Here is a 25629-nt window from a genome sequence, read left to right as displayed (position 1 = left end):
CACCATGAGATGGCGCTTCTTTCACAAAAACACATTCACACATAAAGCAATGTGTGACAGCCCACTGCCACTGCAAAGTCATGTTTCTTTGTTTAGGCTTGTTTTGGTTTGTGCAGTATGTTTCCCTGGACTTACAGTAGTTGAGAAAACCTTAATAATGTTTACTGCCCATAGAGCTGTCATTTTGAAAGAATAAAACCCAAAATTAACCTCACATTTCCCCTTAATGTTGTTCAAGTCGACACCCATTTGAATAGAGAGCCAAGCTACTCAAACACAATAAGTGTTGTTATGTGAAGAATACCCAGCAGGTATATCAAGATAAATTAAGATTAAAATAAGTAAACAAAAAATTCAATTAAAAGCTTTGTGTGGGCTCTACATTAACTAGCAGAAAACTAAACACAAAGTTTGTTGTGTTACAAAGGCCTTTACACTCAGTGTGACTTACATGCCAATAGAAGCAGCATATGTTTGTGAACAGTCTGTTTCAACTGATTTCCCTATTTCAACAGTAATCACAACACTCCTTTGTAGCCTGGGAAGAAAGTCCCTTGAAAAAAAACTGCATTTCTGTGAGTTGTTTAGTTAGGGGAAAGCTGTGAAATGCTGTGTACAACACATTCCTAATTATGTGGGCCTTTTCATGAAGTTATTTCTTTGTTTATAAAACATCGTGTCAATTGTTAAAATCAGCAGATAAATTCAGTTGCAAAGATAAGTGCTGTCAACACTGTTGTACACTCAGTTATATTTTACTGTATGTCATTCATAATTTCCCACCTGTATGGCTTTCATCTTTTCGCCAGTTCTATTTAATAACTAATTTCTTAAACATTGATGGCAGAGAGAATAGAATTCAGTAACTAGAGCCATGGGCCTCTTTGAGCTGTCATACTAGCTCGCTCTCTGAATTTAAATGTGTATCATTATTAGTACTGTAACTTTACACAGATCATATTGTGATGTCATGAGAGGCAGGGTCATAGATAGGAGATACATTCCCGCCAGGTGGATGCAGCAGGGATTACAAGTTGCTGCCCAGCTGTACCATATCAGCTGATTGCCTTAGTACAGCAGCTAAAAGAGAGGAAGGAGACAGTGTAGAGGGGAGAGACAACGCCTGAGGGGAAGAGAATACAATACAAGAGAATACTAGAGGTTTTGATTTGAATACCTGTTTTGTTTTGTTTGTCTGTAAGAAATAAGGTAACCTGTATAATAACTAAATACACCGGATTTAAGTTTGACAACTACGTTTTGGCCGTCTTCATTTCCTGCACCCACACCTCCAGAGCTCCCAGAGGAAAGCTCCCGACCTCTCAAGACATCACAATATTCACACACATAGACAAGTCATGTTCTTCTTTTTTTCTGTTTTGAACTACTCTCACTTTATTACTTTACATGTTTTTGTTTCTTTGTAAAAGTTTGTTTTGTTTTCTTTGTTCTTCACTCAACAGTAATTAATTTAATTGTTAATGTTCACATCTTTTCCCTTCTTTATGTCTCTTCATTTATTACATATTTTGGGGAAGCTCTGCTAAACCAGATTGGCATGGGGCAGTGTAGGCGATGGCTAGGTATAACAGCTTAAATAAAAAGAAGAAAAAGACAACATTAAATCAGTTCACACCCACCGTCACCATAAGATCATGTTCAAGTCTGAAGAGAAATCAGACCCATAGCAAAGAAAGATCTATTTTGAGTCTAAAGGCAAATCGAGTTTTACCCTTCTCCAGCAAGTGAAGACCTCTCCAGTTACAGTCCGCCGCACATCACACAAACGTCTTTATGACTTTAACAGATAGTGACAAAGACTACATTTCTTAAAAGTTGGTAGGAGATATTTTACTTGCAATGTACCAAAAGACCTCAAAGAGAAATTTAAAAAAAGCACTGGGCATCCTTGAAAATCAATACAATCTATTGTATTGCCTCTCTATTGTGATCCTTCCCAAAATGTATTCCATTTCGACCATTATTGGAGGAGTAGGGTGTTGAGAATGGATGTAAGGAAAGGGGTGAACATGGGAGAAGAAAGACGTCCATTTAGACTGGTCTGAGGTGGATGTATGAAGGCCAGGGGGAGGAAGAGACCAATTGTGGGGGATCCATCTCTGGAGTGAAGTCCCCTGAGCCAATTACATTACGGGCCCCAAAAGTACCTGGACAAGCAGCGATGGGAGAGCGATGTACGGGATTGAGGGGAAGACAGTGTCGATTAGGGGGAGGGGAGGGGTAAATGGATGAGACAGCTGGTTTCGCTATATCACAAGATCACGTAAGAATCGCAGGATCACAAGATTCACATGAAAATACATTTTGTCAGACTTCAAGTAATGCATATGTGTCCTCCTGGCTTCAACTTCTAATCAACTGCCAAGTACTTTTTGCAGCTGCTCTTTTCCAATAACTTCTGTGTTCTGGCTGGGTGGAGAAAACGGAGGCAAACAGGGCAGGATTGTTGACCAGGTATAACTAGGATTGACTGGTAGTAGAGCGGTCCTGCTCCCCGTTAACTATTTAACTGTGTAAACATTTCTGCAATCAGTTATTGGTGGGGTAGATATTGGTTCTTCAAAAGCACAAACTTAATGGACTTCACATCATACGTATAACATCAATAAATGGGGATGTTTGCTGTGCAAAATTGTGAAAAAGCTATAAAACTACACTAAGGTTGTTACCTCGCTGTGCCTCTTCCTGTCAACTCCACTGCCGTGCATGATGATTAAATTGTGTGAACTTCCCTTTGCAGATCACATCTGGTAACAGCTACCCCTACAGCTTTTGATCTTTTTTAACTTTCTTTTTATAGTGCACAAGTCTGCAAGGTCACCATAACCAGCCGTTTGATTTTGACGTGTACTTCACAAAATGCAATTTGAACCTTTTCCACAGCATTAAACCTGATTCGTCCAAGTTTATAACCCCACCAACACCACTCAGACTTTCCAAATAAAACGGATCCAGCTGTGTGCGGCTGTGCGCCCTCAGTGCGTCACACTGCTCTGCTGTTTGGTAGACTGTCAAACAGAGAGAGAAGGAAAGATGTCTGGAATCATGCTGCTGTTGGTATCTTTGACTTTGAGCCTGGGGGAGACCGACAGAACGGCGCAGAGCGGGTCAGTGATCCTGTGGGATGCCCTGGAGCTTGGTCCGGCCAGTCTGAACGATATATTCCGAGAGGTGGAGGAGTTGATGGAGGACACCCAGCACATACTGGAGGAGGCTGTTGATCAGGTCTGTGTCATATTTTATTCATTCATGCAAAGGAGAGTTAGCCTATTTCAGTGGAGAGAGTAGCAGAGAGTTCAAATAACTTTCCATGTGTCTAGTAGTTGAGCATGCGTCTAATATATTATTTCAGTGGAACCTACCAGGCTGAGGTCCGTGTAGCAACACTACACATAGTTTCCATGTCTGCTTTATGTCTGCCCACACCATGTCTGAACAGGCTACTGTTAATAGTCTGCATCTCAAAATGTATATTTGTCTAGTCAATTTAATAAAAGTAAAAGTAATATAAAATAACCATAACCTCATATACTTGTGTATAGAACTTTGCATACCCAGTCTCCCTTTGGTTCCAGCTGAGACTCCTGGAAGGCAGTACAGTCTGTTATTTTCCCCTGGAATTAGATTTCAACAAGTCGAATAAGTCTGCTGATGTTTCAGTAGTCAGTGGTTTTGATCTCTTGTGAACTACTGGGAAGTTTTCCTTTCAGATTAATATCAGCCAGTGCATGCCGTATACCAACATATTACACAATTATAGCCACCTTGAGGATTCCCTTTCCCTCTCCATATTGAAATCTGATGTATGGACATAATGGAAATGTCATGTGCTTTATTTATATAAGATTTATGAATGGATCCACATGTATCCTAACATTCAACCCAGCAGATTACTACTGAGAGTGCTAAATCATCTTTAACGTCCCTGGATCTGCATACTAACAACCACAATGAGACAAAGAAGATGATAAAGGATGGAGACAGAGCGTTTCAGATCCTAGATAGAGCTGACAAGGTAGGGGATCATCTTTGACCTCATGGTAAATATGTTACTCACAGACAAACCCCTTTCCGTTCTTAGAGATCATGTTTTCACAAATGGAAAAAACAAGCCTTGTTTACGAAGTTACGCCATGTTTGAGTGTGTTTAGAAATGGGCTATAGGGTTGGGAAACATGATGAACACAGATACTTTGATTGTTATTTAAGTGATTGTTGGGATAAGGGTATTTTTCCCATTTACCTCCACATGAATAAAACACATAAACAACATTATAATAATCAGTTTGAGCTCTCATACAACATGTCACCCCTTGTGCTACATATAGGAGACTGATAATGAAACAGGAGAGCTTCATCTTTCACACACCCATATGGAGATTTCTGGCCATTGGAACAATGTGGATCACGTGAGTCTTTTGCCTTCCTTCCTTGTCTGGCCTATAGAGTAATTACAGGACTATGAGCTTATTCCATTTTTGCCTAAGTTTCCTTATAATTTGGCTTCATTCCATCCTGATGCTGACATGATTAAAACTATATAAATTAGCTGATCAACATTTAATTCTCCTGACAGTGGGCTCTTTGAGCAGAGCAGGTTGGTGTGTTAAGCTTGTTTGCCAGCTCAGGATTCTGGAAATGTGTGTTTGGTTTAAGGCTGAAAAACAAAATCCAACTGCCCCAGAATCAGATTGTTCTCTTTAAGTGGTGATGATACAAACTTAAATGCAGCCCTTTGGAAACACAGATAATGGCTTGAATCTTTATCATGTTTTATCACCTGTCATTTTTAACTGAATAATTTGTCAACTTATTCAGATCACTTAATTTAAATGTATTGTTTTACAATAACATTTTCCCATTTCATCCCGTCCTCTCTGTGTCCTCCCTTGTCCGTCATATGTGTATCTCCTCTCCTACAGAGTACTGTATAAACATACCTTCAAGAACCAATCCCTTAGAGCAGGCCTTCAGAAGGCCCAATGTCAATCTGCGCTCCCAACCCCTTACTAATCAGTACTGGACCACTGTCAGCCACACCTTGCCAGCCCTGCTCTATGACGGCTATCTCAGCTGACGGGCACAAGCCTCGGTAAGGTTGCAACTGCCCCCTCCCCCCCCGCACCATTCCCACCTGTCCAGTCATCACCCGCCTTTCCCCACACACACACCCCCCTCCCCTACAGTTTGTGTTTTGTTTTTTTTTGACTGACTGGTTATGTGGATGGTGGGAACAGAAGAACCTGGGCAGAAGAAACAAACCTTGCTTTGTCTTTACTTGACCTCATGGCACCTGGACTTTGTTTGAAGACAGAGTGTCATGAACAACAAGATTTGGCTTCTATCAGAGCATGTTTTCAGCTTTGCTCTGTTTTTTTTTGGAATGTTGCTTTATTTAATAAAATGCTATTATAAAAATAAAATCCATTTTTGCCATCCCCAACTTCTCACCCATCGTGGAATTCCGAGGCACCATGGGACTATAAAAAACGGTTTTTGTCCAGCTGAGAACTGAACACAACCCCGATGCATGTTATTGGTTGATGTTTCTCTTACTACTACTATATATCTATATCTATCTATATATCTATCTATCTATATATATATAGATAAGATAGATCATAATAATATATCTTATATATATATATATCTATACTATATATATATAATATATATATAATATCTCTATATATATATATATCTCTATATATATATAATATATATATATATATCTATACTATATCATATATATATATCTATAATATACTCTATATATATAGTATCTCTATATATATCATAATATATATATCTATATCTATATCTATATATATCTCAATCTCTATATCTATATCTCTATCTCTATATATATATATCTCTCTCTATATATATATATATTCTCTACTATATATATCTATATATCTTCCTATCTCTATCTATTATTCTATAGAGATAGATATATATATAATATATATATATATAGAGATATATATATAGATCTATATAGATCATATAGATACTATATATATATATATATATATCTATAGATCTATATATTATATATATAGATATATATATTATATTTATCTATATATTCTTGATCTATATTAGATCTATTAGATCTATATATATCTCTATATATATATATATTATAATATCATATATATATATATATATATATCTATATAGATCTAATTATTCTCTTATATATATATATAGATCTCTATCTCTATAGAGATATAAGATAGAGATAGAGATATATAGATATATATAGAGTATATATATATATGAGAGAGATATATATATATAGAGATAGAGATATATATATAATAGAGATATATATATCTCTATCTCTATAAGATATATATATAGAGATATATATCTCTATATATATATATTATAGATATATATAGATAGTATAGATATATATAGATTATATATATCTTATATATATATTATATCTATCTAATATTGATTATAGAAGAGATATATATATCTCTCTATATATATATAGATCTCATATATATCTCTCTCTATAGAGATAGAGAGATGATATATCTCTATATATATAATATATAATCTCTCTATAGATATAGAGAGAATATATAATATATCCTATATATAAGAGAGATATATTAGAGATATATATAGAGATATATATATATATATATATATATAGAGATATATATCTCTATCTATATATCTCTATAGAGATAGAGAATTATCTCATCTATATATCTCTTAGATAGATAGATATATCTCTATTATTATAATCTCTATTCTCTATAGAGATGAGATAAGATATATATATATCTCTATATATTATATATATATATCTCTATCTCTAATATATCTCTATCTCTATATATTATCTTATATATCTCTTCCTATCTATATATCTCTATAAGATAGAGATATATATATAAGATAGAGATATATATATATATATATATATATATATATATATAATCTATATCTCTATATATCATAATCTCTATATCTCTATATATATCTCTACTATCTCTCTATATATATATATATATATATATATATACACATATACATATATATACATATACATATATATACCATATACATATATACACATATCATCTACATACACAACGTAATTGCAGTGCCAAGCATTCCCCTGCAATACAACATCGTTATCAGCTGAATTTCACCGCGGTGTTGGGTTATCTGAAATTAATTTGGCTTAGTAGTTCACTCACATTCTATGGCTTGATTTGAATTGAGTATGTCACCAGCTGTAATGTTGTCTCTTGCCTCTATGTGCTGATCAACTATGCATGTTTCTCACATCCTCTGCATCATTCACAGGAGGAAGCTGAGTCATCTCAATCTGCCTCGATCAGTGTCGATGTTTAAAATGGCAGCATTTCACCAAGACAGAACAGGCCTACTATCGGATTAAGGCCTTTTTTTATCATAAACATTGAATTAGTTGCCGCCTTACAATTCAAATATTGTTAACTTGGAGATTTGGACTTATTTTAAGTTTAAATTCACTGAATTACATAAATGTGGCAGTTTGAAGACTCAGACTCTCCTAATCCTTACACTAATGGGCACGGCTGTTTTACATTTCCACCACAATGCTCCCCCTCACTACCACATGCTGGTGACTGGTTATGAATGACTTCACTTAAGTCTGAACAACAGAAATGAAGTTTGTTAACTGAATTCACTTGTGTGAACAGGAGGATACATAGGAGTCTATTCGGTGCAGAAAAGCAGATTGTATTAATTTTGTGGAATCACAGACCTGACGACTTGCAGTGCTATGACGATGTGTGTACAACCCCTGGGCTATTTGGAAAATGTGTAAGGGAATCATTATATAGCATGAGTTTTGTAAATATCTTAATGTCAGTAAGAAGAGACAGAGAGGTGGAGTGCATTCTTTGAAATTGTGGCTGTATTGTCTCTGCTTGTTCTATGAAGAATGAGATCATCCAGCAAACAGACCTAACATATACTTTTCACAGTTGTCACAGTTTAAACCAACAGGAGGCCAGCTTGGATTGAAGTCATTATAACTTTTTCAGCCTGTTTTGCCCATTTTACTTTACAACCGTGGTTTTGATCTTTCTCTTTTCTGGAGGCTGAACAGAAAGTGGTTATGTTAACATAGTTTGCTGCTGGAAAAAATGCCAGGGAAGCAAGTAAACCTGCACTTCTAAAATGACTAACTGTATAGAAATCCCACCCTCAACCGGGGTTACACTTCAATTACGCTTAAGGGAGTCATAGTAAAGTTGGTTGACTCAGCACTTTATAGAAAATACCCAGTAAACCGAAAAGACTAGTCTAGGCTAAAACCTGATGTCTTCAGATAGCTTGTTAGTTTTGTTTTAATGGGATTTTAGTAGCTGTAATGTTTACAGTAAGTATGCATGATATAGATCTTGTCATTTGGAAATAAATTGCTAGAATAAACAAAATTATATCTCGTATGGATTGGATTATGAATGTTGTAATTGAGAGAAAGCAAACTTGGTTCCCATTTAAGAAGACACCAGCATGATACCTCTAACGGTACCTCAGTCAATTTGCTGAACAACCTCTTAGATATCTGTTCCTATAGCAACGATCAGATAATATTTTATTTTCTGAATCCATATCTCATAATTACAATATCTCTAAAGTAGATTAGTAATATTCTATTAATTTAAAAAAAAAATCAACACTTTCTATGACGCCCTTGTCTATAATGCATTATAAACATACTGTAATGCCTTATAATCTAATCTAAAGCAGCCAGGTCCCAAACTCCTCACAGTCGTAGGAGATAATTGAAGCCAACGCTTTTTATTTTCAAGGACATGTAGGACATGACAGTGTTGACATTCAGGTTGTTATAAAGGCTTTTATAAATGTATACTCTCCAAACACAAGCTGAGATAACCCTGCCGATCATCTTGTTTGTTTCAGACTCTAGATAGTTCTGTTAAACTGGTGGAGAAAAAATTGAAGTTACTTTTTTTGATTTAGTCATATAAAGCTAATACACTGTAATTCACAAACAAGTTGGGAACAAGTTTAAATAAAAAGATTAAATACTAAACATCCAGCAAAGGCAACAAGGAGAGATAGCAAAGAAGAGTTGAGTGGCACAGTCTTTAGAAATGAACTAAATTGTGTTTTTTGCTTTGAGAAAACTTTCAATTATCTTTAATATAACAGTTTAAAAGATAACTTTAATTTCCGCTAAGCTTTCTGTTGATTGATTGATTGAATTCATTTGATAATTAAAAAAACATATATGACACTGCTCTGCAGTCATTACATATGTTAAGAATCACAGAGGATAAAAACACAATAAAGCTCTGAAGGCTTACTTTCAATGTGGCGCTCTAGTATAACACCGAACACCCACAAGATACAGCAACACAACAACAAGACATCAAGAAAGAAATACTATCAACAAATAAATAGCAAAAGCAGGCCGCAAGGTAGTTATGTTAACATGTGCTCATTACTGTATATTGATCATAAAAGTGAAACATTTAAAATGCTACTTGGTACTTTGTAACCATTTCTTTAAGGCAACTTTAAACATGCTCTGTGAAATACTCATTTGCAGATAATTCCACTGCACTGCTGCACTGTGATGTGTTTCAACCCATTAGGCTTTTGAATCAAAAATATATGAAGTGTGAGGCTATTGTGAGTCGACAGTGTTACTGTGCTTTGTCCTTTTTCAGCAAAGTAATTTGTGGAAATAATTCTTATTGAAAGGTATAAGTGCTACTGCGTTTATGACATCCATAACAGCTGTAGTCATCTGGCATTTATTAACAAAATTGCAGGGTATTGTGTGTCCATATTTCTAGGTTCCAGTGTGTGTGTATATATATATATATACACTGGATATGTGTGTATGTGTGTGTGTGTGTGTGTGTGTGTGTGTGTGTGTGTGTGTGTGTGTGTGTGTGTGTGTGTGTGTGTGTGTGTGTGTGTGTGTGTGTGTGTGCTGTGTGTGTGCGTGGGTGCGTGCGTAGTACAGATGAAAACATTTATTTTTCCATGTTTCTATGTTATGGAATGAGAGCTTTATGAGACTGGATGTCTTAGGTAGAGGACCGTGTGGTAACATAGGGGACTGAAGGTCATCACAGACACAGCTGAACATGCATATATATAAAAAAAGAGTAATGATAAGAGATTAGTAATAGCAAACAGTTTCTGCTGTGGCACAGTCCAGTCAGCCTCAATAATACAGGGACTTGGCTCTGTTTTTATGCTGATTTCCCACAGGCAGCACACACAAAGATACAGACTTAAAATACGTGGTGAGTTCACGGGAGGCCAGTGCTGTTTTTGGCATAGACTGTTTCCTCTGACAACTGGAAAAGAGTTAAATCTCAAATATCTTATTAACATTCCAAGACATTTGCTAAATAAGCAATATGCAGTGTAGTCTGCATGTCAGTAGCCACTTTGTTGCATGCTGTATTTGGTGTTCCTGTAGATAACTGATCAAACAAACATCATTTACTATCACATTTCCAACTTAGCTATAGTGGAGTTTGACAGCAGAAATTGTTTCAGAGATCTAAACATGTTAGTCTCAGGCAGTATGTCATACTGTCATACTGGGAGTCACACAGGGAGAGGTCACATCATAGAGGAGGGGAAGGGTCACTTTACCCTAACTGTAATTTAATGCAGTCACAAGGCGAGTCTTACTGTACTTCACTTCTTCACCATTACTTTTGACAAAGAAATGTTTTATCAACAACTAGGAAATCAAGATTAGAGGAGAGAAAGGTTTGAAAACTCTTCTGTAAAATGCACACTTCACTAACGTCTCACTAATGACGGTTTCCATGGAGATGGACTATGGCTAGCAAAAACACAACTTCAGAGACCATCAACCACGAAACCCATTTGATGGGGGTGCAGTAAACAACTGTTACTGTGTTACAGGAAAATGTAAACCATAATTATATTTGGTTGAGCATTTCTTGGTTGTGCTACAAAATAATGCTAATATTTAGTTTTCATCCATGATAAAGAGAACATTACTTAAATTTAAAAAGCTTAAATAATCTTTTAGTTTTTCTATGCGACAAGACAGAAGAACCTGAAGATGACAACATTTAAAAATGTAAAGTCTAGTATGACCCATTTTTCAATGTTCATTTTAATACTGTGCTCTATTAAAGACTATATATGTAACTCTATTTATCTCTCAACCCAGGAATGCATGGTGGATGAGGACTGTGGTGACCTGAAATACTGCCTGTATGAGATTGTGAACTCCAGGTGCCTCCCCTGCATACCAACGGATATGGTGGGAATTCAGTCAGTGTGGTTTTTTGTGGCTATTTGTTTAGTTAAAGGTTCAGTCTATACGACATTCACAGCATAAATATAGCAACAAACAAGTATTTGTCATGTAAAGATATAGTGGAATAATGTCTATCTGAGCAGAGAATAAAGTCACTCTCCACCTGACAACATTGGTGTGGACGTGTAACTCCCACCCTACTGTTCCTCCTCAGGTTAACACTGTTTGCTCTGTCAGCACTGTTGCCGTTGTTTGCACTGTTAGTGCTGTTAGCACTGTTAGGTGTTAGCCACTGGCTAAGAGCAGTTTGAAGGCAATCCCTCAATCATAGATATGTTCTCAACTTAGAATTGAGAACCTTTAAGTTGCACTGATCAATAATTTATTTCAACAATGAACCAAATGGCTATGTTTAATGTGAAAGGTGTTGCAGCTAGCAGCTAGTGACAAAAGTCACAAATGTTTTACACAACTTACATTCAAAAGCCAGAAACATATCTCCAAAACAATGCCACTTGTCTGATGAATGTCTTCATAGGCAACTGTTTACTTCATAACTTTCATAAGGTGTTAATATGATTTTTCCGCTCCCAAGAGGCCAAAAATATTGTCAATGTAGCTTTAAAGGTACAATATTTAGAGTGTTCAAATATCAGCACATTGGTTGCCTCCAGTGACATTGTTAACGCTAGCCTTTTAATGTACTGAATCGCTTGCATCAACTTTTTGTATCATATTCATTTTACATTTTTTGCATCTTTTCCCAACTTTGTATCTTGGTAAAGGATAATTAGTGAAAGTCTGCCAGCAATGAAGACTTCATATCTGTTCATCCTCTTTCTGCTCAGTGCCATAAAGCAATCTCCCTTTGCCCACTTTGCACATAACAGATTACGCAATGCTGCATAATGAAAAATTAAGTTTAAATGACACCAATCTAATCAATATTAAGTCATATAAAAATAGATTAACACAATGCAAGTTTTAGTCATGCGTCACAGATCAATGTAAATAACCTACATATAGTGCCTTATCCTGGATTTACCAATTGCAACTACACTGTCATGTGCAATATTCACTCCTACACATTTTTTCCAATGACTGTACTTATATTACTTATATTACTGTTACTGTATTTTTATTCTATTTAATTGTTACTCGTCACTTTACTCTCTTTGCTGTAACAACGTACATTTCCCCATTGTGGGACAAATAAAGGATTGCTGATTCTGATTCTGATTCTGAAAAATACATGAACTGTGTATGCAGCAACAGCCCATGTGTGCTTTACTTTGCATATCTGAATGTGTGTCCCCACTTAGCCCTGCACTAAGAATGAGGAGTGTTGCTCAGATCAGATATGTGTGTGGGGCCAGTGTACCGTCAATGCCACCAAAGGAACAGAGGGAACTATTTGTCAGGGTCAAAGTGACTGCAGGCCGGACCTCTGCTGTGCCTTTCAACGAGGTGAGCTTTAAAAGTGACAGCCTCAGCGACTGATCCGGACATAAACCAAGATAGATGTATGCTGCTATCACATGCTTCTCAGATGCTCTCATTTCTCGAGTTGAGAAATTATCTAACTTTGGTGTGTTCATGAGCTTTAAGTCATAATGTCATATGTGCTCTGCCTGACATGTTATCTGGGTTAATGCTAACAAATCATTGTTCTAACTAATCTAGTCACTCTCACTCTATGTGGACAGCAACTAACTGGTTCACTTTAATATCATATTACAAATTACATGTGAGCAAAAAAATTATATGCAATACTTTTTCCGATTGTTCCGACACGACATATTGGCAGACTTACTTAGCTTGTCACAGTTAATGTCATATTCCACATATATAGTATGACCTCAAGTACTTGCTTTTGGTATGTTACTTTATGTCAAGTCTGCTGAGATAAGGTTAAATCAATGTATCTTATATGTCTGAGCTTTAATTTTCACTGTCCTTTTTTCCATAATCTAATGTTCTCTGTATCTGCTATTGCTTCTCATTCCCTTGTTTTTATTACATTGTTTGAACATTTTCCAGTACATTTTGTTGCTACTACTGCTGTTATTTTGAAGTGAATGTGGGTGAACTGACCCATTTAAATGATACACATACAGTATATTCTCACTGACCACTAGAGACATCTAGCCATGAAGAAGCTTGTATTTGTCCAGGTTTTTAGGAGTAGTAAAGTGAGATGTTAAACCACTGGAGGTCAGCAAAAACAAAATCTTCAGGGACTCAAGTTACTCTTTCAAGTGTAATTTGTTCTTGTCTCTCTCTATCTTTAATGGAACTGAAGTAAAAAAAATACTTTGTCTCCTTCCATATACAGCACATGGTAAAATATACTATATGAAGGTCATCCGGCCTCAGTGGCTTCCTACTATGCCAGTCAGAACATATGCACACTTTCATATTGACTGTTATTGTTTCTATGTATCACCCTTTAACACGCATACAGTAGAACTTGTGTGATTTTGAATAAAGTAATAATCTTTCATATAATTTATGTTTCATATAAATAGATTCCAAATTTGCAAAACAAAATAGAATGGTTACTTCTATGGAAAAATACTATTGTCTGTGACTAGTCTTAATGTCTGTGAAACTGGGCCTGAGTATGTGATATGGGCTTCATATTTTTGGTTTGTGTGTAATTGCAAACTAATGTTAGCTCTAAAGTTTTTGATTTTAAATCAATCTTCCTCCAGAGCTGTTGTTTCCAGTGTGTAATCCCAAACCAGAGAAGGGGGAGTCCTGTCTGAGCCAGCCCAACCTGCTGATGGACATGCTGGCCTGGGACCAGGAGGGTCCCCGTGACCACTGCCCCTGTGCCGACGACCTCCAGTGCCAACCTCATGGGTGAGAGCAAATATAGTATACGTTTATAACTCCTAGAAATGAGGATGTTTCATAATTAAAGTTTGTTAGATTGAAGTAAAATCGTATTGTTGTAAATGTGTAACATACATCATGCAACTTATAACAACAGAGTTACTAAGTTATACATGGGGGAATAGCATAGAATAAGCGAAAGCATTACTGCAAATGTTTTTCTAAATTCCTTCTTTCCCCTCCAACACCATGGGACCCTGTCCTGCTCTTCATTCATTATTCCGTCACACTTAATTCCTCCCATATCCCTTTCCTGTGCATCCCACCTTGCTTTATCCTACCACCTTTCTACTCTGCTTATTTACCTTACCACACTCCTCTTTCTGCTACTCTACCTGCATCGTCCCTCTTCTGTGTTTTGACACCTTCTCTCTGGCCCTCCACTTCCATCACCTTTTATCCATTCCAATATTCTGTTCCCCTCTTCCTTCACGTCATTGCTTTTTTCCTTCCTTTTCCATCTTGCTTTCACTGCTCATTTATCATAGGATGATGAAGACAATCACACGCCTCCACAAAGCCATGATGGTGTTGGAGTATTTCACTAGTCACTCCTGGGTTTGGAACAATGACAACGTAGCCATGCTGATTGCCCAGCTGAGCCCAGAGGATAAGAAGGTAGGGAGAATACGCCTGACGGCGATCTTGTAATATGGAAAAGTACACAGCTTGTCCCTCTGTTGCCCATGTACGCCCCAGCCACACAGCACAGAGCTATACACACTGAGAAGCGGGCAGAGTTACCACTCAGTGTGTTAATGTCTGATAGTAGGCTGGCTACAATAGATTGAGCCATTCATTCACTGGTGACGTCAGTTTGTAGTGAACAGAGACGTTTTTCAGGATAAGGGTCTGAAGTAATTTGCATTTGTGGATGGTATGTTGGTGGACTGAAAGTGAAGACTGTCCTCTTAACACATTAGAGCTATTGATCCCGTACTATGAGACAGACATTCTTTCTCTTGACTGAAGCATATTTGATGACAAAATAAGCTTATACTATTTATTATATTAGTAAGTCTAGAACAGTGTTTGAAGTTTCTGATTTTAATAACATTTCTTGTGAAAGGAGTTTTAATTCTGTAGTGGCTTTCTCCCAACAAACAACTAGTGAAAGGCAGTGTCTGCCTCCGCGGCTACCATCATTAACCCCACCTCACTGATCCAACCACAAGCAATGTGCCACTGTGCTTCCTCAGCTCTCGGCCAATGATCACGTTTTATTCTCCCCTCATATTGGCACACCACTGTGGGTTAAATTAGGGCGACTCCTTACAGTCAGAAATGTATTCTCTATTGTTCAACCGATGCTCATGCAGACATTCATTATAGCAGTTCATGTTCTCCCATATTCTGCCTACTCAAAAATGAACTTTTGACATGTCACAGTAGGAAACACCGCTGTATAGTACAACATAAATGATGGCTGAATTCCATTTAGCTGCTGACACATTGTTAATGATATTAGTAACGCCTGTGCTTTTTTTATGTCTGCTGTGAAAATAATGACAATTTCCTGGTTTTTCTCTGGCTAATTTACTTTTAAAATGTCCATTTGTTCATGATCCAGCAGATTTATTAGATGGCCAATATTTTTTCCCCCACATTTATGTCAGCGTATATGTGGGCAGATATAGAAATGTTTTATAGGCTGCATGTGTTATTAGATACGATTGTGACATGATGCTATGACATTCATGGTCCCATAGCGCCAGGTTGCCATTTTATTTTATCCTGTAAATACCTTTACATCTATTGTACAAATTGTACAGATATTCATGTCTCCGGTGCCACCAAGACGTTCACATTTCAGATGGCTGGATTAACATAAGAGTTGGTACATGTATTCCATAGAGAATCAATTATACTGACTGAGGGGATCCCTTCTTCAGCTCAAAAATGTAATTTTCCATTTGGTAAATTTGGTTTATGACCAAATATCTGCACAATAATGACATTCCCTAGAGCCTCAGCTGCTAATCAGCGAATGTTGGCACACTAACAGGCTAAACTAAGATTGTAAACCTGGTGCTAACATTAGCATTAGCTCAAAGCACTGCTATGCTAAAGTATATCCCCACAAAGCCAGTGGTGTGGCTGCAGACTCCTATTGACCTGTGTTTTCTTATTTCAAATTTAAATTGGTTGAAGTGTTTTTTATCATTTAGGTTAATATTGGTTTGAGCCTAACCCATGAGAGTTGTGTATATTTTTTACAACTCTCAAAAACTTTCATCCCTCAAAGTATGTTATGTTAAGTATTAACATTTTTTGTTTTTGGTCTTTCTTTTTTTTACACTGTCAAATATCTAGTGTCACAAAAACAAATCACCCAGTCGCCAAATCAAGACAATGTTAGAATAATCCGTTCCATCACCGGAGATGGTCCTCACTGTTGAAGACTGCACTTCCTGTAAATCAAGTTCACTGAAAATATTTCTTGTTTTATTTCTGTAGGTGTTCAATTTTGATGTGCGTCAGCTGCACTGGGCGGAGTACATGGAGAGTTACTGTATGGGCACAAAAAAATATGTCCTCAATGAAGAGCTGTCGGGCCTGCCTGCTGCACGCAAACACCTCAACAAGTAAGAGACGCAGACACAGGCAGAAATACTGTACGTGAGTGACAACTCTTCAAGGCGCCTGTAGAGAGCAGTCATCAAGGTCATACACAGTAGATAAATCTACTCTGTTCTTAAATACCCCATTATATTTCCAAGTACTTCAGATCAGCCTTCCATTAACAACTGATGTCTTTTCCATTTGTCAGAAATTAAGTTTTCTTTCAGCCATTCATTCAGATCATCATCATTTCAAGTTGGAGTGGCAGTAATCCTCTCAGCTTTAACAAAGCATGTGAATAATTCAGCATACAGAAACTTTCAAGGAATTAAAAGTGGGCATGAATGAAATGGCACATCTAAATATCCGTGTAAAGAGAGCTGTACTCGGGATGTGATTTGTCTTTTAAAAATGTATCTCAAATTTTATATCTTTACTTTAACAAACCTAAAATTTCGAGTCCTTTTTAAAGACGATGACTGGTCTCATTTGTGTGTCCGTTTCCCAGGCTGAGGAACATCCGCTATAGCTTCAACACCATCCTGGTGGTGCTCATTTGGCGCGTCTTCATCGCCCGATCCCAGATGGCCAGAAACATCTGGTACTTTGTGGTGAGCCTCTGCTTCAAATTCCTCTCCTACTTCAGAGCTTCCTCCACCATGAGATAATGATCCTGGAAAAGGGTGGCGGGTGGCAAGGCAAAGGGGCAAATTAATGAAGAAACACTTTCTGTGGATGATGAGAGGTTCCTGAGCTCAAAGCCCTTGAAACAGCCCTGCCTTTCCCTTGAGGATTAAATGGAACCGTTAAGCCCGTGAAACAAAAAGCTACTGGACGAGCCTGGAGTCCACACCGTCTAAATGTTGCATATCTGGGATCTATCTTACCTGATCTCGAGCATTTAATGAAACGTAGAGGGCATGAATTGATCTCACAATGTACAATGCTCAGACTAACAACTCTTGGACTCGTTGGAGTAGCAGGAGCACACGCCCTGATTCTGTTCATTCGCAGTCATTAGGGTCCCCTCTGGTGCCAGCTTTACTGGGGCAGTCTTTTAAGCTCAAGGGAACCCAAATGTGCTCCATCTCGTCTGTCTGCTCGCCTGGCTGCCTGCAAAACAAAGCTATGCATTGGATGATGCTCAGCTGCAAAAATCTCAGTTGGTTTTGAGTCAGTCCAGGCTTCCTCTTCTGTGTATGTATTATTTCATTGAAGAATAATTACTCCAACTGTTATGTAAGTTATATTTCACCTGAAAATGTAACATTTATTTTTTTGAGGTTTGTGTGTGTCATTTATTCTGCTAGTAAGGTTACACAAATGTATCATAAGCAGGGTTTTCATATGAAAGCAACTTTTGCAAGGCAAAGCATAAGTTACTTTTCTTCTGTGGCATTGGAAGGATGATTCTGTATTGACTCGGTGAAGGTTTGTGGACAGGCTAGCCTAGAAATCATTGTTTAAACTCGGCCTTGCCCTCCAAACCCCATCTCTAAGAACAAAGCCAGTTCAAGTAATGTTAGACGGGTGTGTTGACAGCTTGGTGTAAAGAGAAAGTTGTCATTGCGAGGGCTTAGGGGGGCCCATGCCCCACCTAGAATTGTCATTGGCTGTCTTTAATCGTCCTGCTAACAATGCACTCCTGTATGTCCCCAGTAAACTGCAGTGGCTAGTTCCATAATAACGACCAAGCACAACATAGATTGTAAAAAGATGGCTTTATCCAGTGCCTACAAACTTATTGTTCTTTCATCAGCAGATCTTGCAAATCAGGCTTCTTCTACAGGTTTCTTTTTTGTCATGTCTGAAAGTAATTTGTGTCATTTGCTCTTAAAGCTATTTTTGCCAAAATACCGCTTAACTAACAGGCTCAGTAGAGGATGGGACGGGTGTAGTTGAGAGGAGAAATATTGTCACCTTTTGGTTTCTTTTTCTCAGTCAACTCTTTCATTATTGGTTAACATATTAAGTCATTTATTACACTGTGGGCGATGACTTTTACTCATTGGTCATTGGTTAGTACACTAACTTTCATGTCGCTTCAACAATAGCGTACCATTTTGTAAAAAGTTGTTACTTTTCTTCTTTTCCTGTTTAAGTCATTCTAATGGTTCATAGTTTGTCATGTTACTTGTCCATTTACTATCTTAGTTCTGTAAATATAAGTATGCAGGATTTGTCACATGCTCATGCTGTTTATAACCTGCTGTTAAACTCTCGGACTGTTCTGTTGCCTTCATCCTTCTTGTTGCATAAGAAATATTGGCTAGTTACAGATTTTGCAACATTTTGTTTGTATAAAATTTTTCTGGGTTTTTATAGGAATTAATCGTTATTGCCATATTAAGTCTTACATTTACATACCTGAGCTTTACCTGTGCACATTTGTCTCATCTGATTTCTCGAGCACACTACGATGTTTAAAAAAAAAGTATGGTGTGAGCATGTGCTCATCTTTGCTTGTGCTTGCATGTGTCTTCGGCATAGTAGCTTCAAACGCCTACATGTGCGTCCTGTGAATGTTCTGGATTCATTAGGAATTGGATTGGTCTTTTTTACTTTCTCAGCATGAACCATTTTACAAAGGATCGTGTGACTTAGTGGAAAGATGCACCATTTTTAAAAGACGTGAATCGTGCCTAAACTTTTTTTCAATATTCTAACTATGTGAAAAGAGCAATCGGATCTGTTTTATAATTATTTTGTGTACAGCTCTATTTAGGTAGATTTCAAAATACAGATGTATTTTTCTGCTAATGACATTGTGTGGTTATTTTACTTCAGCTGCTGTAAATAATACTTAGTAAATATGGATGTAAGTGCAGTTTGTCCAGAGCTGAGTTTCAATGTTTTAAGTTGCTGTCTACGCATTTACAGATATTTACATATACACGTATACATAAATACATGTTTTATTACGTTAGACTTATTCTACAATAGATTAAGTCCATTTTTTGCCTCAAATATCTACACACAATAGACAAGACAAAGTGAAAACAGGTTTTTAGAAAATATGCAATTTATTTATTAGACAACAGTAGGTTATTTAGGGGTTACATATCTGTACACACCCTTAGCCTGATACTTAGTTGATGCACCTTTGGCAAGGATTAAAACTTCAAGGCATCTTGGGAAAGAAGCTACGAGCTTGGCACACTTGTTTCTGGAGATTTCTGCACATTCCTCTTGGCATATCCTTGCAAGCCCTGTCAGGTTGGATGAGGACGTGGCGTCGGTACACAGATGTTCAATTGGATTCAGGTCTGGGCTCAGGCTGGGCCACTCAAGGACATCCACAGACTTTCTCCGAAGCCACTCCTTTGTTCTCTTGGCTGTGTGCTTCGGGTCGTTGTCCTGTTGGAAGGTAAACCTTCGCCCCAGTCTGAGGTCCAGAGTGCTCTGGAGCAGGTTTTCTTCAGGGTAACGCTTGGCATTAGGGCCAAAAAGTTCTATTTTGGTTTCATCAGACCAGATAATTGTGTTTCTCATGGTCTGAGAGTCCTTTAAGTGCCTTTTGGCAAACGCCAAGCGGGCTGTCATGTGCCTTTTTACTAAGGAGTGGCTTCCGTCTGGCCATAAAGGCCTGATTGGTGGAGTGCTACCTGGATGGTTGATCTTCTGAGAGGTTCTCCCATCCCCTCAAGGATACGCTGGAGCTCTGTCAGAGTGACCCTCGGGTTCCTGCTCACCTCCCTGGCACCACCATTGCTCAGTTTGGCCGGGCGGCCAGATCTAGGAAGATTCTTGGTGGTTCCAAACGTCTTCCATTTATGAATGATGGTGGCCACTGTGCTCTTTGGGACATGTAACGCTGCATCAATGTTTCCATACCCTTCTCCAGAGCTGTGCCTTGACACAATCCTGTTTCTGAGGTCTGCAGATACTTCTTTTCATCCCATGGCTTGGATTTGGCTCTAACGTGCACTGTCAACTGTGGGACCTTAGCAGGTGTTGGCCAATCATGTCCAATCAATTTCATTTACCACAGGTGGACTTCAAACAAGTTGTAGGAACATCTCAAGCAGTATCAGTGAAAACAAAATGCACCTCAGCTCACTTTTGGTTGTCATATCAAAGGGTGTGCACACTTGTGCACATATGATATTTTATATTTTGATTTTTTAATAAATTAGCACAAATGTCTAAAAACCTGTTTTCACTTTGTCATTATGGGCTATTTTGTGTATGTACGTGAACTCAATCTATTGTAGAATAAGTCTGTAACGTAATAAAATATGGAGAAAGTGAAAGGGGTGTGCAGACTGTCTGGCTTGACTACTTTTTTGTCTCTGAATGTAATAGAATAACACAGCCAGACTCTTCCTTTTGACTCCTGAAACAAGAAATTAACAATACTGTCATTTGAATATTAAGGAAGTGTTTGTTCATTGGAGTGTCGTGCGATACTTTTCTGCTGTTGTAACTCCATTTTCTTGTAACTGTGAGTGAGTAGGTCAGATGTGATGGTGATGACCCGGTCCTTTTCCTGTTCCCACAATACTGAATCATAGCAATGATTTGTTCATCCAACAGGGCAAGTTACACAAATTGCATCATCCTCTACTCCACTTGGAACAAATCCTAAACGGTCACATTGATCCATTATTCTAATAATTGAAATCTCCAGAAAACATGGTTTCAAATAGGTAGAACATAAAATATTCATGTCTGGTTAGCTTAGCTTAGTATAAAGACTGGAAAATAAAAGGAAACTGCCACCCTGGCTCTATCCAAAAGTAACACAATGTGCCTACCAGCACGGTAGGCAGGCTGTGCGACCAGCGGAGACTGAGTAACAAGGATATGCATGTTCATGACAGCCTGTGTATTGATCTTCATTCTTTTTCCGGCTTCTTGTTTTCATGGCTCAAATATTGTGTGCTTTTTTACATGGCCAACACAACATGGGTCCATATGCTTAGGCTGTACTAGCATTGCTAAAAGTTTTTCTTCCGAGGTTATGATTACATTCAGAATGCTTACAGTGTCGATGTTCATTTTTAAACATGTTCATTGCTCCTGCTTTGAGCAGCGGGTCACTGTGTTTAGTTTCAGAAGGAGAAAAGGGAGTTTTTTCCACAGTCAATGTGAAACTCCCAAAACAATGAAATCAATGGGTGCCTTTTTGTTTGTAAACCAAAAAGAAGGAATAAACTGTTTAATCCTCATCCTGATTAAGACACTTGATTTATTTTGACTGTAGTTTGTGTTCGAGTCGTCTCTGTCTGAGACTCAACTGTGTAATGACGGCATGATTGACAGTGAAACAAATGATTCATTAGTCTCAATCTGTCCAGCTAACCTGATTCCTGTGTTGCGGAAGAGATGTACCCTCCACTTCATGCACTGTATCTGCATTGAGATGTAATGCTACCGTTCAGAATGATTGATTGATTCTGGGGTAATGCCCCCGTAAAATTATCATATTTGTATTTGGTGTGGCGTATAGAACTTTTTATTTGTCAGTGGGGTTGCGTATAGTTTGTTTAAAAATGTTCCTAACATAAAAGCTATGAGAGATCAGCTGGTGTGTGCACTGTGAACCCATAGCCTACAGGGACAGGTAATATGACTACTGGTTCACATCAATGCTGTTGTCTGATCTGTCGCCCTCACTTGTCTGGCTGCTACTTTTTTCATCTATCATTGAATGTGTTCACTACAAACAAATACAATATCAACTCTATTAGAAAATAAGAAGATATACTTTATATATACAAAGGTAGTAAAAACAAACTATGGTACAAAAATACCAACATCATCATACTATAATGACAGAAGCCAAAGAGAACGTATTAAAGTATTTTAATTCTACCCAGGTATATTTTAAATCATTTAATTTGTTTAAATTGTATGAGCATCATAAAAGAAGATAATCAACACAACAAAATGACACAACATAGCATGTGATCTGTGAAATTGGTGATCACTTTTCACATTTGCATGTGCAAAGTTCAGTGCAGTTGAGGCCAGATTTGATGCATTTGCAGCTGCGACAGCCTCGCTCGGCTTTACAGCCACACATGAGTTCAGAGCATGCCTTTGCAGCCTCGGGCAATGTCATCCAAAGCGGTTGCCATTTATCAGCTTCCATTGTCCAGCCATACGGTTCAGGTGATGGGATGCATGCTTGTGCCTGAGAACTTTGTGACCATATACCAGCTTGCAGAATGACCTGTTTGGTATGTTGCAGAAGTGCATCCTAATAATAATAATAATAATAATAATAATAAATTGTATTTATAAAGCGCCTTTCAAAGCTAAAAGCAATCTCAAGGCGCTAAATCCTGCAAAAATAATGACTACAACCATACATCATGTATCTTTACATTTATAATATATGTACATGTATTTAATATGAGTTGAGTTGGAATGCTATTACAACAGAATACAAACAATACGTGTTTGACGGTGTTTCATATAATGATAGTAGCAAAGTACCGGAGTTCGTGCGATACTGTCAAGGCTTCTGCTCTTCTTGGAGAACAGTTCCCGTCGTGCCTCATTGACATTGTCCTCGGTGCTTGTTTTGTCATACATGACAATGATGAACCGTTCCAGATGCTTGAACTGTGGCGAGTTTGCTTCAAGGACCTCAAATGGGTGATTCCAGATGAATAGAAAGGCATCGGTTACTGAAGAATAACTCCTCCATGCTTGCCACACGCTCTTTTTTCTCCTTTCTAAAGAATGACGAGGTGGTGTCACATCCGGAATATGCATGGAAGACAGGGAGTGGCCATCTTGGATGGCGGAAACTACATGGATGGCGGCCATTTTGGATTTCAACCCCTTAGCATGATCAGATTGTTTAAACAATGATTTAAATGAATTCATTATGCCTGAAAACATACGGACAGTTCATACACATTCCTAGCTCGTATATCAGCAAAGTTATGGCGATATGAAGATTTTTCCCATTTTCGGTGGCCATCTTGGATTTCTACCGACCTGATGTGGTATAATTTTTTTTTGAGTATTTTTTGTTTTTATTATGATTTACATTTCATGTTTATTTTCTCTTCTTGGCAAGATTGGGCTTCCATGCTCTCAGAATTAGAAAGCCCACTTGGCTTATTTTTTTAATGTCCAAAAGTAACTTGGCAGAATCTAAAATTCCCGTCTTGCCACACAGAGTAAACTTCTGCTAGGACAGAAAAAAAAGCTACATAGGGGGAACTAACTCAATGTAATAGAGCCCTGAATGTAACAAACAGGAAGAATCAACTGATTTTGTCCATGAATGCCTGTCATAGTTTGAATTTGGCTCGCTATTGGCTGCTTGTTGCTTCTATTGTTGTGACGTATAGCTGCTGCATGTGCTAAATTTAAGATTAGTATTTCTGGCTAAGGGAGTTTTTCAGGCAAGCTCTTGCATCTCTACCGTGATAGGAAGGGGAATCTGCTTCCAAGCAGACTGCACTGTGATCAGAGAGCCATCTGATGTGGAGAGAGCAGAAGAATAAGAGCGCAAACAACTTGAGGCTTCTCTTTTTAATCATGGCATGTGTTCACCGCTAGGTACGAACAGATGATATCAGGTTGCAGGATGTGAGGGATGGTTTTGACACCCGTGAAAGATCCTGGGAAATTGAGTCCCATGGTGTCAGTTCCCAAAAGATTTATAGTTTGTCTTGTACAGACAGAATAATTAAAGGACAATCGGCCGTGACTCTTGATTGAGACAGCTTGCCCTTCTTCATGTTTCTATTCAATTTGTGGATCAGATGCTGAAAACAGACCTACAGTGATGGAAACTCTCAGTATTTTCTCCTCTCCTCTGCAACACCTAGGAACAGCCGCATGGGAACTGTGGCCCAGCAACAATGCCAAGCAGTGAGTCACAGCCAGCCGTGCACACCCAGTGGGGTCTGGGCTGCATAAACAGGATGCCCATGTTTTACAGGGCTTAGAGTGGGAGCCCACAGGCAATAAACACACATACACACTTCCACATGCTCTCACTGAACATCTACACTGCATATTTGCTAGTGAGAGGGCAATTTAACATTTAAAGTAATGATCTGGGTCATTTTTCATACATAGCTGTGCATTTTTCTTCATGTTTGCTAACACATTCAATCTGTAACCAGTTTATAAAAGCTTTTATATTTCTGTATGGCGAGTCTCAGGAAGTGATACAGTCGCATACATTGCTAGCTGGAAGTAAAACAGATAATACTAGTTCATCAAAAGAGAAATGTAAACTTAAATTTTGGCCACATCTATCACATTGCACCTTCAAAGCTACACCTATCAATATTGTTTTACATTAAAAGGATAGTTTGGGGTTGTATGAGGTACTTATCTAGTAGTAGTACATGCTGGTATTCCTGCCTGTTCCTTTAAACTAGGGCAGGGGTCGGCAACCCGCGGCTCCGGAGCCGCATGCGACTCTTTCATCCCTCTGATGCGGCTCCCTGTGGCTTTTGAAAATAATGAATGAGTATTTAATTAAAATGTATTTTATTTTAGTTTGTTCGTTTTTAAAATGTAATTCTCAATTTGAAGATTATGGTGATCTTGTAACATCTAAATAAAACGTGTTAAAAAATGTTATGTCGCTGTTACGCTGTTACTATGCGTCACAACCGCCAATGTGCGACACCCGCCAGCGCGCGATTTCTTGAACTTTTCGAATCCCAGGTAGGACAACTATGGAGAATTCTAAGAAGAGAAAAGTGTCTGAAGAAAACAGAACGTTCAATGGTACGTGGACAGATTCATTTGCTTTCACTGCTGACGAGACTGGTTTACCAGTATGCTTAATATGTAATGAGAAACTAGGAAACAACAAAAAGTCAAATGTCGCAAGACATTTCCAGAATAAA

At 37.9% G+C, this 25629-nt stretch overlaps 2 protein-coding genes across 2 annotated transcripts; both read left to right on the top strand.

The window, feature by feature from the left end:
- Window positions 1–2907: 2907 nt before the first annotated feature.
- Window positions 2908–14204, top strand: dkk3b (dickkopf WNT signaling pathway inhibitor 3b). The gene is made up of 6 exons (XM_029433219.1): window positions 2908–3246; window positions 3911–4036; window positions 4350–4430; window positions 11246–11338; window positions 12658–12802; window positions 14050–14204. The coding sequence occupies exons 1-6, from the start codon at window positions 3055–3057 to the stop codon at window positions 14202–14204; spliced, it is 792 nt and encodes a 263-aa protein (XP_029289079.1). The 5' UTR covers window positions 2908–3054.
- Window positions 14205–14417: 213 nt separating this feature from the next.
- On the top strand, window positions 14418–21966 carry LOC115009897 (fatty acyl-CoA reductase 1-like). The gene is made up of 3 exons (XM_029434198.1): window positions 14418–14851; window positions 16691–16818; window positions 17304–21966. Exons 1-3 carry the CDS (start codon window positions 14723–14725, stop codon window positions 17461–17463), a joined length of 417 nt encoding a protein of 138 aa, XP_029290058.1. The 5' UTR covers window positions 14418–14722; the 3' UTR covers window positions 17464–21966.
- Window positions 21967–25629: the final 3663 nt, after the last annotated feature.

This window comes from Cottoperca gobio, chromosome 6 (assembly GCF_900634415.1).
Source record: "Cottoperca gobio chromosome 6, fCotGob3.1, whole genome shotgun sequence".
NCBI lineage: Eukaryota > Metazoa > Chordata > Actinopteri > Perciformes > Bovichtidae > Cottoperca > Cottoperca gobio.
This window is presented reverse-complemented; position numbering and strand designations above follow the sequence as displayed.